Source organism: Lepisma saccharinum, chromosome 28, assembly GCF_977018435.1.
Source record: "Lepisma saccharinum chromosome 28, izLepSacc3.1, whole genome shotgun sequence".
Lineage (NCBI taxonomy): Eukaryota > Metazoa > Arthropoda > Insecta > Zygentoma > Lepismatidae > Lepisma > Lepisma saccharinum.
In genome coordinates, this window is record NC_139256.1 from 35,542,352 (window position 1) to 35,556,036 (window position 13,685).

The 13,685-nt window shown below is 38.0% G+C and overlaps 1 protein-coding gene across 7 annotated transcripts in view; it reads left to right on the forward strand.

Annotated features, from left to right (window-relative positions):
• LOC145980801 (echinoderm microtubule-associated protein-like 2) overlaps positions 1 to 13,685 on the forward strand; it is a 631,445-nt gene that overhangs the window by 615,834 nt on the left and 1,926 nt on the right. For all 7 annotated transcript variants that reach the window (XM_083113888.1, XM_083113889.1, XM_083113892.1 and 4 more), the window contains 2 exons: positions 8,491 to 8,578; positions 11,375 to 11,601. In XM_083113888.1, the coding sequence (XP_082970014.1) occupies positions 8,491 to 8,578; positions 11,375 to 11,601 (315 nt within the window). The remainder of the gene's footprint in view (positions 1 to 8,490; positions 8,579 to 11,374; positions 11,602 to 13,685) is intronic.

Here is a 13,685-nt window from a genome sequence, read left to right on the forward strand (position 1 = left end):
TGTTGGTGTCATGTGTCACTAACAGACGTGTTTCACCTCAGGCTATCACACTAAGGCACTTTTAACGACAAAGGAGAAAGTTGGTTATTCTCGAACATATGCAATAAATTACATACACCTTGCAAACCTGATATGTTGGTATCACTACAAATTAAAGCAAATGTTTGAAGTGTCCACCATTTTCTTGGATACATAAGTTGATTCGCTTGATCATGTTCTCAGATACCTTCCTGAGGGTTGCAGCACCGATATTATTAATTTCCTGTGTAATGTTTTGTTTCAGCTCCTCCAATGTTCTGGGCCTCGTTTGGTATACTTTCCCCTTTAAGTAACCCCACAGAAAAAAATCTCCAGATGTTAAATCGGGCGGATATTAGACGATCACCAAAAAAAATTCTCTCAGCATACGAAGAGATTCATTAGATGTATGGCAAGTTGCTCCATCTTGTTGTAGCCAAACATCACGTTCGTCCTCTTCCAGGAGAGCAACGAATTGCATTATGAGATCCCCGTACACAGCAGTATCCACTGTTGTCTCAAAGAATAACGTTCCCACCATACACCGATTTTCGAAGAGTGCAAGGGTACTTCATGCAACTGATGTGGGTTTTCTGTCGACCAATGCCTGGAATTTGGGCTGTTGACATACCTATCCAATTGAAACCACATTTCAGGGTTGCAAGGTGTATGTAATTTATTGCATATGTTCGAGAATAACCAACTTTCTCCTTTGTCGTTAAAAGTGCCTTAGTGTGATAGCCTGAGGTGAAACACGTCTGTTAGTGACACGTGACACCAACAGTGTTGCCAGTGTCCCTCGTAATATTGTGAAAACATCGATTTTTGGAACAGCCCATTTATTCCCTTCTGCAATGTTTTTGAAACTTCGTCAAAGTTCTTTTTCTGTCAAATTCATTAGATGGCCATCCAAATTGTTCGTTGGTATTGTGAAATGTTGCAATAATTTTCCTCAGTGAGTTCTGTGCATCAATATACACGATTTGCAAATATTTTTTTTCCGCCTTTGGCAACACTTTGCTTATTTGTTATTAAAACATGCATGTTCTTACATATGTTTGTCTCTCTAAATTTTCTCAATATACAGGGCATTCTCTTGGCGGAAAGGGTTTCTTCTCATTCCGTTTCGCTATTCCGTTATACGGTCGTAAACACCGGGTTGCGTGACTTTTCGGACACTCTATAGTTGCGTGATACTGGCTCACCTACTAGTTTTTCCCTCACACAATACTTCACACCGTACTCATTGGTATACTTCTGTTCCCATGAGGCATTGTGCAGAGTAGATAAGCTAAGATGATGGATGAGCGATTTGAAGAACGTTGTAGAAAAGCTACTGCTATTAAAAATTAAGATAATTAAAAGAAAAGTATAGGCTAGAAATTGGCTCAAGAAAATATGGCAATCAAGATAACTAGCGCTATGTAAATTTTACGTACATAAACGAATCTATTTTTAAAACAACCTCTACATCATGAAAACAAAATGACAATTCTTTGTGAACATTATTTTGTATATTTTCCTTATATTGAAGTTTTACTCTTAATTTTAAAGTGTATAAACATGGTTTTATTAAACATAGAATATTTTAAGAAGGTCTTGATTGACAAGCCCGTTCGTACGAAAAGTTCAAACAATGAAAAGTAAACAATAATAATATTCATAATGCTGTAAATAAGGAACGAATGTAATTTTAAAGTCTTACAAGAAAATAGTGCATGGTTCTAAACTTTTGTTTTCAAACAATCCAAAATCAAATTTACAAATGTCAAAATTCCGTGCACCATTTTTCTTCTATTACTAGCGCTGCGTATTACTGACGTACAGAGTCCAACATTATGAACAAACTAAAAAACGTTCAATGCTTGCACCCACCTTACCACAGTGCTGCCTTGCGTCTGACAGAATGCCCGAGGCACTGCTAGGCGGAGGGGTGAGTGAGTGGGTGGGAGGTAGGGGAGGGATTTGAGCACAAAGCATACCTAAATCTTAATACGGTACTGTTCTAAGGTTAATGAACTCTGTATATTCATTCATACATGAGATTCGCAGGATTCATTCATAAAAAAGTATTTTGTTCAAATAAATATGTTAAACATTTAATACACTGGTAATAAGAAGGATTTTCATTATCGGCTAATTACATTTATCGTTTACAAATCTCATTGCTTTGGATAAACTCCTGAATATTAATGAACACGAATGCTTATCATTTCTGTAATTTTTCTTTGATTGATCAGCAAACAGAAACAACCAACTTGGATAATACAGACAAAAACATTCCCTTGCCAAGCTCACAGATTATCTTCACATGACCAAACTTTTGCTGTTCCACAGAATCTAGCAGAGAAAGTCAGTTGCAATTAGAACATGGTCTAGTCATCGAAACCAGTCTAGCAGCCATCATTTCCAGCGCCAACTAGGGCATTCCTACTGGAAATCCAGTTCAGTGTGATTTGGCCTTTAGAGAAAGCCAGCCTAGTGGCTGAGCTCATTAAGTGGTTGACTTCTGATTGCCACCAACATTTCTGGATTCAGATCCAAGTGTGGGTACAGGTGTTCTTTGTGAGTGTCCCCTTATCACTTTCATCTTTTCATTCATCCTCATTGTTGAGACTAGCCCAAAGTGGTAGAAATGCAGTGCTAAATAACAGAAATAGAAAACACAAGTAACGGAGTTTCTTTATTTTGAAGTCCTTTATGCACAGAAAGGTTAATCAAGACTGGATCTACAGTTTAAAGTGGGATCTAAACCACTATGTGCCTCCACTGGGTATCGAACTCAACTAAAAGAGTTTTGAGAAAGAACTGACAAAGAACATGGGTCCTGCCAGTTTGTAAAAATACATTTACAACCAACAGACCGAGGCGACAAGATGCATACTACGTATTAAGAAAATGGCCCAGTTGAATGACATGTAAGTGACAAGCAACTCTTGCCTTTTGTTGCTTTGGTCTGAGGGAATTATTATTATTTCAAATTTTAAATACCAGCAAGTCATTGTCTAACTTGCTTGTCTACAGGTTACAAAACTGTGATAAAAATTGTTTTAGAGAATGATGTGTAACTGGTTTTTATCATTGCCTAAAAAGTATTTTTCCAGTTGCCCACTTTTATGAGCATATAATGTAAGAGAACTCTTATACGCTACCTAGTGAAAAATTTCGAGTTTACTTTTGATGACTTATATTTAAATTACAGTAGTTTTTCAAATGTGCATTTTATGAACAATAATATTTCTTGATAAAAGTAATATTTGGATTCAGTTACAGTAAACCCTCGTTAACACGAATTCCAAGGGACTGAAAAATCAAGAGTTCGTGTTTAAAACAATTCGTGCTAACCGGGGACTCAAATTTTATTGTTGCAATACAGTTCTTTCTACACATTAACCATTTACAATATGTATTATGTATGTCATCATAGAAAGCAGTACTACAGTAATTAACTTTTTAAAAAAGTACTCATAGATCATTTTCTGGTGAAAAATGTCTGTATATTACGCTGTCGCAGACTGGAATGCAAATGCCTGGTAACTTCATGGCCAACTGTACTCATCGCTTCCGTAAAACTAGCAGTCAATTCGGATCAAACTCGTACTGGCTACGTTTTAAAGGATAGAAAAACACATTTGAACACATTGTTGATCTGAATGTGTTGGTTACAATACTTTATAAGTTGATTGTTGGCAAGGTGATAGAGATTATTGAGCGATTTCTTACATACCTAGCAGTGGAACGACAGAGGAACAACAGAAAAAATTATGAAAAACTTTGAAAGTTCGTGTTAAATGAGATCTAATGACGCAGCGGACTAAAAAACAGTTCGTAATTCGTGGTAACCGAAATTTGTGTTAACCGATAAAACTTTCTATAAGATATAATATATCCTTGCCGGGACCAACATTTTGTTCATGTTAACCGAGTGTTCGTCTTAAGCGAGTTTGTGTTAACGAGGATTTACTGTAGTTATGTTCAGTTACCTGAATATTCTTAACAGCAAAAAAAATATTTTTGTTCTTACAAAAGGAAATATATTTGGTCTCTGGAAAAAATATATTATTGAGTATTTTAAAACTTTAGCAACCCAAACGGCATGAGGATATTCACATCAGTTGTTCTACATTAGAAAAACTCGCCCATAGAGATGTATTGAATTTCTTTTGATTGCCAGTTTAATCTGTACAGGAAATTTTAGAAATTACTGGCCCAAGTCAGAGAAGTTTGTTTTCCAGAATGCCAATTTCGGCAGAGAAAAGGAGAAAGGAATTATCACAGCAGCATAATTTGAAGTTTCATGACTGACACTGGGTCTGTTGACAAAATTCTGGGCTGCTAGTGTTGCTAACAAAGATTTTATTTCACTAAAATACCGCATAAAATTGCTATTCCTAAATCCATTAAGTGATGCATATAACCCCTGTTGTTGCAAACCACAGATTAGCATGGCATCAGTAACAAAACTTCAAGTTACGTTCCTGTAATATTTCCTTATCCCCTTTTCTTTACTGAAAGTGGCATTTTGGAAAAAAGTTATTCAAACTTGAATCATTAATTTCTAGAATTTCCTGTATAGAATAAACTGGCAATCAGAAGTATTTATAAAAATACCTCAAATAACGAGGCTTTATAATGCAGAAAACACAGTTTGAATAAGTCTCATAGTTTTCATGTTACATATATTGTGTATGTGTGTCTTGTCAAAATTTTACCATACTTTTGTATTGGAAAAAGTAAGACATTTCCTTACTGGGATGTATGGAAGTTTCATGGTCAAGTGGGTAAAAATTTCGCTCCGGCACATTTTTTTTCATGCTTTTGGGAAACATTTCTCTTTCACGCAGCGCCATGTAGAAAGAAAGTACAGGAGAAGTATTTCCCTAACTTCTCTGCTGGTATGTTTGTTGGCACAGCCTGATGCTTCTCTGCACAGTCACCTTTGCATGGAATATTCTTGCACCATCCTTTGTGTGTATTGTCTGAAGAAATATTGTCTGCAATATGTTTGAAACATAGTCTTTGATCTTGACAACATAATTATTTTATAATAAATTTAATGAAAACTTCTTTAAGGAGCAAGTAAACTAGAAAACCTATTTTTTTCTTATTTGCAATATTCATGTACAGATCAAAGCCCATGTATTCACCCAAAGGTTTTACAAGCCAAATTAGAAAGCCAGCCATGACAATTCCTACACTATATTGCCAATAATGACCAGACACCTGTTGGAATGTGCTTACCTGGCATCAGTACAGGGAAGTTCCGTTCCGCCAATTGCTGCTATCACAGCCTGTACCCTTCGAGGAAGACTGTCCACCAGGTTGGCCGGTAGTCTCTTCCTGCAAATTGGTGAACAGCTCGTTGGTGGTGCTTGAACAGTTTGTCCTGGATTGCACGCTAACTCATCCATGGACGGAATACTGCTGTAACCAAAATGTATTGTCTCCCCACCCACCATGAAATTTGGTGGGGGTGGAATCTTGGTTGGGGCTGTTTTTATTTTTTTGTGGTAGGGTGTGTCCCCAGGTTTTGGATTCTGGAAACCTGAATGCTCTGTGCTCCCACCTTGTGGCAACAGTTTGGAAGTGGCCCTTTTCATTTCCGGCGTGACAACGTGCCCGTCCATAAAGCAAAGGGCATATTTGACAACATGGGAATGAACTCGAATGGCCACCTCAGAGCCCTGATCTCAACCCCACTGAACGTTCACAAACACACCCAACAGATCAGTGCCATCACCTCTCATCAGATGGTACAAGGACTTCACTTCCTGATGCCATTCGAAAGTCCATGACCACAGCCTGCCAGTTTGACTTCACCACAGGTAAGAGCACCTCATGTTTCCATTTCACCATTACATCACTGACTGTTGCGTGTGGTATCTGAAACGTGTCCGAAATTTCATGGATGGAATGCCTGAATCAGTGGGTGCCAACCTGTTCATCTCATGTCGTCTGCTCATTTTGACTGTTGGCAGCAGTATACACATCTACAAGACATTCGCTGTCCTTCAAGAGTCATTCTAGTGGCTCATGACATGTATTGATGACGTATGGGTGATCCTCCTTACAGTTCAGAGGTGTCCGGTCATTATTGGCAATATAGTGTATGTTATATTCTCTGGGAAATATATGAAGTTTGAACACCTGTTCAAGTTAGTGTATTTTGGTTTTGAATATTTTTTTGAGGTATTGCTTCTTGCAATGTCAATTATACTTTCAGTGTACTATTAATCTATTTCTTAGTTATCAGAATATTCACTATTACAAGTGCAGGTTAGTTGATAAGTAATGTGTCGTAAAGACACAATTTTAATTTTTCATCAATGATTTCAGTATGGCATTAAAAAAATGTGAAATAGTAATTATAAATTGTCATTCAAATTTTATAGTTAGTAATGAAGAGATTGCAGTGGCAATATTGAAAAAAAATCATTTTGATTACAGCTTTAAAACATTAGTGCAGGATTTGTCATGACTGCAGTTCATTTCTGCATATGAAAATGTTTCTAAACTTCTTGCTCCCCCTTTTTTTCTCTTAGAAAAGTGTGGTGTGTGTGTGTGTGTGTGTGTGTGTTCCATTATTGCAGCATGTATCAGAATGTTATAGTTAGCATTATTAACTGTTATGATTAAAAGTTTTTTATGCTAGATATACAGTGTTATTACAAATGGTCTTTCAGATTACAAACTTGAATAACTCACGTTTAATAACACTTACGTACATGAAAGTTGTATCAATGGAAAGGTAAACTCAAAAAGTTTCAGTGGTTGGAGACAACTGTCGCATAGTTATTGATTTGTTGCTAGGGGCGATAGGGAAAATGGCTGCCAACGAAGACAGGAAGGCTTTTTCTGCACTGGATTTTCACGTCTGTTATCACTGTGCAACGTAATTTTAGAAGGAAGATTGGTGAAGATGCACCCAGTGGGCCCAGTATCCGTAAGTGGTATTCTAACTTTAAAGCAAGAGGATGCATCTGCAACTGAAAGTCAACCGGCCATCCACCAGTAAGTGAGGCAACTGTGGAGGGTGTGAGAGAGAGTTTCGTACAAAGTCCACAGACATCCACCACCACAGCCAGCAGAGAATTAGACATCCCGCAACCAACTGTGTGGAAGATTTTATGCAAACGTTTGCGGTTCCATCCTTACAGTTTGCAATTGTTGCAGGCCCTGAAACTGGACGACAAAGCCAAGAGACTGTCTTTCTGTGAGGAAATGCAAATCGAAATGGAAACTGATGATTTCATGGAATCATTGGTGTTCAGTGATGAAGCCACCTTCCACCTGTCGGGCAAAGGGCACAAATATAATGTCAGGATCGGGGGTCTAGAAAATCCTAGATGTTATGTGGATCATGTACGTGACTCCCCCAAGCTGAATGTTTTTTGCACTCACAGCCATGAAAAGGGTATGGGCCTTTCTTTTTGAACGAGAACACGATCACGGGGATTTCGAACCTACAAATGTTACGGACATGGCTTCTTCCACAACTGGAACAGGATATCGAAGGTTTAATTTTTCAACAGGATGGGGCACCACCCCATTTCCACTTAGATGTCAGACGTGAACTGAATAGGCGACTACCAAAGAGATGGATTGGACGTGCTGGCTGTGACGATAATGAATGTTTGCGTTGGCCTTCATGTTTCCCCGACCTTACACCCTGTGACTTTTTTCTCTGGGGTTTTGTCAAACAAGCGTATCGGACACCTTTACCACCTATCATCCAGGGTCTTCGTGTTCGCATCACAGAGGCCGTTGCATTAGTGGATCATCCAATGTTGCGATGTGTATGGCAGGAATTGGACTTCAAGCTCAATGTATGTCGCGTGATACAGGGAGCTCACATTGAGCGCATGTGATGTGATGTGATGTTGTGAATCAAATGCAGTACAAAACTTTTTGAGTTTCCCTTTCCATTGATACCATGTATCTGAGTGTTATTAAATGTGAGTTATTGAAGTTTGTAATTGTAGTAACCTTGTAGTATATATATGTTTCTTTTTCCAACCAAGGTGTTGCATAACTATCTTTCATCATCTGAATTATGATGATGTAATTGAGTATTTTTATGGATGATATCACCTATACAGTCAGCCAGAAACCAAGTTGACACTATTTATTGGTAGAAGTAATTATAATTTCTAATATCTACTATAGATCAGTAGGTGAAACAATCTTCCTTACACAGTATTCTGACTTTGTGGTACATTGGCACTAAAATAGCTTTCAAACTTCACTAACTAATAAAGACCAGTTTTGGCATGTACTTACTTTGTTCTCTACCTTTCACCACATCATGTGGCTTCCTCAGGAGATAGGACAAGAATAGTCTAGATTTAAGACATGGGAAGGTGTCACACTTTGTTTCTGACTAAACTGTTATTGGTAATAAAATATTTTCAACAATATAAACATCAACACATTTTAAAAATTTAATAAATTATGTAATTTCAATTTTTTCAGGGTCATTCAAGTTTTATAACGCATCTAGATTGGTCTGCTGATAGCCAGTATATTCAGAGCAACTCAGGAGACTATGAAATTCTGTATTGTGAGTATAAAGTTTCTGATTGTTTATTATATCCATTTTTATTGCATAAATCAATTTAAAACTATTATATTTGCATAATATAGTCTTCAGTAATGAAGAAAGTAATAGTTTTGGCCACGGTGGCTCAGTCGGTAACGCGTCTGACTACCATGCTAAAGGTCCCGGGTTCGATCCCCGGCCGGTTCAAATCCGGGAACTTTTCTAACGATGGAAGCGGCCCCGGTGCCCACCCAGCATCGAATAACATGGGTACCTGGGGGAAACCCTGGGGGGTAAAGGCGGTCAGGGGCGTGATGCTGATCACATCACCCCACTCACGACCGGATCAAGAAAGTGTGGGGCGTTACCCCCATACCCCCTATACGCCTTCATGGCGTGGTGCTAAGCACAGGGGAGCACTTTACCTTTTTTTTAAATAGTTTTGCAATTTCTTCTTCAATATCCAGAGTACAGTGTGTCCGGTCATGCCTGCTAGTTTGTTTCGTGTAAAAATTAGTTTGATGAAGTGTAGAAGCAACCATGCTATTTCTTTAAAAAGTTTTAAAAATTCGTAAAAATGACAGGCAATCTCACTCCTGAACTAACAAGATTTTTCATCTTTAGAGCTTGCTTTGTGGAATTGTCTTTTCATTGAGAGAATGGCTGCTGCAGTTGTAAATGTGAAGCATATGTGTGTAACCAAGTGAATGTTACATTAAAATGAGTTAAATATATGAGGGCCATTTTTCTTGTAGTGGCAACACTGTTGGAGTATGCTTGTCAGTCTCCGCTCAGACAAAAGATGATCTGGTCATGTGTAGTCTTGCATTATGGATCGTGTGTAGGTGTTTGGTGCTGAATAGTACTCTTGTGTGGTAGTTGGAAGACGTTAAAGTGAAGTGTGTGTGTATAATACCACCCTGAACAATGTTCACGCGTGAAGAACAGCGAATATTCATCAAATTTCAGGTTGCACGTGGAAAGAATGCACGGCAAATTCAAAAGGGCTTATGTGAGGCATGTGAGGACCACGCTTTACTGTATCGTACCATTGCCAGATGGGTCAAAGCATTTGAAAGTGGTCATGAATCAGCCACGAAAGACCATGGCCATCATGGTCAACATCCTCGCATGGCAACAGATCCACACCACCTTGATGCACTTCGCAGATTGCTGGAGAATGATCGGCATTGTACATGTAGTGAATTAGCAAATGAACTGAAGGTATCACCATCACCCTTGTGAATTTGCTGTGCATTCCTTCCACGTGCAATCATTTGATGAATATTCGCTGTATCATACACACACTTCACTTTAACGTCTTCTAACTACCACACAACAGTACTATTCAGCACCAAACACCTACACACGATCCATAGTACAAGACTAAACAAGACCCTATCGTCCTTTGTCAGAGCAGCTACTGACAAGCGTACACCAACAATGTTGCCACTACAAGAAAAATGGCCCTCGTATTCAAAATTGAGGAATGAGGCAGAATGAAGAAATGGGAGATGTGAATGCGCAAATTTCTTGAAAAATTTGCTACGATTTTTTTTTGTGCTGTAGTTTACGAGCCATGACTTAATTACATAGACAACTTGTATATCCTATTTTGATGGGATCAGATGAACAAGAATATATTGATTTAAACATGCAGTGAATATGACATAAATAATAATAACCCATGGCTCAACAGCCCGCGAGGGCCGAGGACCACCTACAAACTGCCGGCCATCATCCAACCGGTTACGGGGTGATGTGTGGTCAGCATGACAAACCCCCAGTCGTTGTAAGTTTTTCATGACTGGGTTACGCTACTCATTCGTAGCTCCCATATTTCCTCACGATGATGGGTTATCACCGGTCCCATACATAGGCCAAAATCTTAGGATAAAAGTTGTTATGCTTCCCCCAATGGAGCCCAAAACCTGGCACCTTAGATAACCAAAAGAGACACCAATCGTTTAAAGTTTCAATATTGATTAAAGTGATGAATAAGATATTTTCGTATATTTGTAAAATTTACCAAAAAATCAGTTTAGATAAATCAGATTTTTGAATAAAAGAGTTTCAGTTACATCCTCGAGCCAGAGTAAGTTTCTGCAAGTATGTAAGAGAGGGCAGACAGTATCTTTTATTTGTGTGATTAAGAGTGCTAAATCAAGGCACAATTTTATCAATGTGCCAAAAATGTAATATAATTTGTACAAGGTGGTTATAATTAAAGTGACGGTGTTCAGAGTGGCACAGCACGGGCTGTAATGAGAGTAGCAGTCTGAAACTTTGTAGATATGCTAATGAAGCAATGCGCTCGCGAATTATGCCAAAAAAAAAAAAAAAATAGTTCCAATTCTCGCCACCAGGGTAAAAAACGGCGCTGTAAGCAGTCAAAACTTGGAATTTTCCATAACTCTGACGTCAAAGTCGGTGAAATTGCCTAACCATTGTGTGAGCTCCCTGGTTGTTGTTGGTGACGCTTGTTGCTTTTTCCTTTAGTAATGTTCATGTAATTCGAATAGTGAAATTGTAGCGATATTTTATTACAAAGAGTATTGTTTTCTGCGATTTATAGTGTTTTTCCTGTAACTATACCAAGTTTTGACTGCTTACAGCGCCATTTTTTACCCTGGTGGCGAGAATTGGAACTATTTTTTTTTTTTTTCATAATTCGCGAGCGCATTGCTTCATTAGCATATCTATGAAGTTTCAGACTGCTACTCTCATTACAGCCCGTGCTGTACCACTCTGAACACCGTCACTTTAATTATAACCACCTGGTATATTCAACTAACTTGTTTTAATATTTTCTTGCAGGGAATGCAGGGTTATGCCGTCAGATACCCCAGTCCTCTCAGCTGCGTGACACTGAATGGGCAAGTCATACATGCACTCTGAGCTTCAACTCGATTGGCATTTGGCCAGAAGGAGCCGATGGAACCGACGTGAACCACTGCGATAGGTCTCACGAGGGAGTTCTCATGGCCACAGCTGATGACTTCGGAAAAGTTAAGCTCTACTCGTACCCAGTCACGCAGCCAAGGGTAAGTATCACGTCAGGTCATAAATTAACAGATGTACCATATTTACTCATGTATAATGCGCACTTTTTTCCAAAATTTTTGCCTCCAAAAACTGTGAATATTATGCACGGAATAATTTGTACAGCCAACATGAAACCGTACAGGCTTATTCCAGGATTTTGTGACACTTGCATTAATTTTTCATCTTTATGGAACCCTATCATGTTATATATCATTGTAAAGTGTTAATCCTACAGTTCCTGAATATGGTAACAGTATTCCATTCAAGATAGTGACACTAATGTGAAATGAGGTTGAAATAAGCTCATCACACAATGAAGGAATGTTCTGATTTTTATGATACTTTGGATGAAAGAAAAGAAGGAAAAAGAAAATAATTAAAATGTATTACTGGCCAAATAATAATATATATTATGGAGTGTGTAAATGCCTTAATGGAATAAATCTTGTGCTGCTAACTGCTAAGTAGTTTAAGGGTCCTGAATGTGCATCGTACAAGAAAATAACTTCCTGAGCACTGCAAATCCATAACGTAATTTTGATCTCGCTTTTTACTATTACAGAATATATAAGGTGGTTAAAGATTGAAAGCTTTCAGATGCTAAAAATAGTGGAGGGGGAGGGTAGGGGAGGTGGCTTGGGTTGGTGACTTACTGTTTACACAAGAGGATATTCTCCTCTTGGTCCACATAGCAACAGGTGACTCACTGAATAGGTATGATGTCATTCATTGTTGATCGGCATAGCAACGGCTTTACGACCTACAACTAAGAAAGCCATTTCTTGAAACTGGATTGTACTGCACATTATGTAAAAGATATAATTGTTTGTCATTTTTCCACATCAAAATCCAGGGTGCACATTATACATGCGTAAATATGGTATGTTATGTGTAGAAGATGGTAGCATGTCACCATCATTTTGCAGTAGTTCTGATTTCCATAGTTTGCTGACCCGGGTGAAATGTAAATGCCTGTGATTCTATTGACTGTTGCAATCCATCAGATTGAACACTATTTCTGTCAAATACATATTGCACATGGGCCTCCCCAATGGCTTGGTGGTAACTTTGTCCCCTTGTAATTAAGGGGTCCCAGGTTCAATACCCAGTGGATGCCCACAGTAGTTTGAATCCTGCTTTAAACAATAGTCCCAGTCCCAATTAGCCTATCTGTGCATAAAGTTGACTTTAGATGCATCTGTTTGTATTAATTATAGGCAACATAAATATGTATTATATAAAAGTAGCATTATTTTTCTCTGACTAGCCTTCAAAAACTTTTACCTACATAAACTATTAATAACCGGTACCAACACCAAACCAATCTGTCACACATCTGACAAATACAGTAGAACCTCGATTTTACATTTTTCAGGGGTCCAAGGTGGAAAACTTAAAATCGGGGAAAATTTTATAGCATTTTGCTCTGTTGGACCCAAGAAGTTTTGAGATCAATATTATGTCATAAAAATTGTACCAAATGTTTCTCTCTTCCATACTTTTGTAATATACAGAGTAATTCAAAATGAATGGTGCAACTTTACACAGTTATTGTGATGTTAACTATTTATGGCAGAAAATCAGACAAAGCATCAATATAAAGAAGAACTCTGTTATAAAGATTCAACATGGGAACTACATGTAATGCGGTAAACATCCAAATGATAATGAAGTACATGCTATGCACGAGACAGCAAGTCATTGTCTATGGTTTCGAAGACACTAACAATTCACAATTGTAACTTTGGCAAATATTTCGGAAGGGTGAAACAAATGCATTACTACCGAAACACATGTGGAAATGTCTTTGCACCATTGTGATTGAAACAGTTCCCTATAGCTCCAACAACACCAATAGCCTTCTATTGGTCATTAGCCATTTTGCCAAAAAAGGATAATCATATTCTGTAAAATAATACGATTCAGTTGTAACATTCAATCGAACATCATTTTAATGTGACAATAATCGTAGAAATACATATATGAAATGTCTGCTTAGGCAGTTTCAGCCCACAGTCATCTATTTAATTTCCATATAACTGGGTATTGGTACGATAGACAATGTTCACTTAAGTTTCAATTT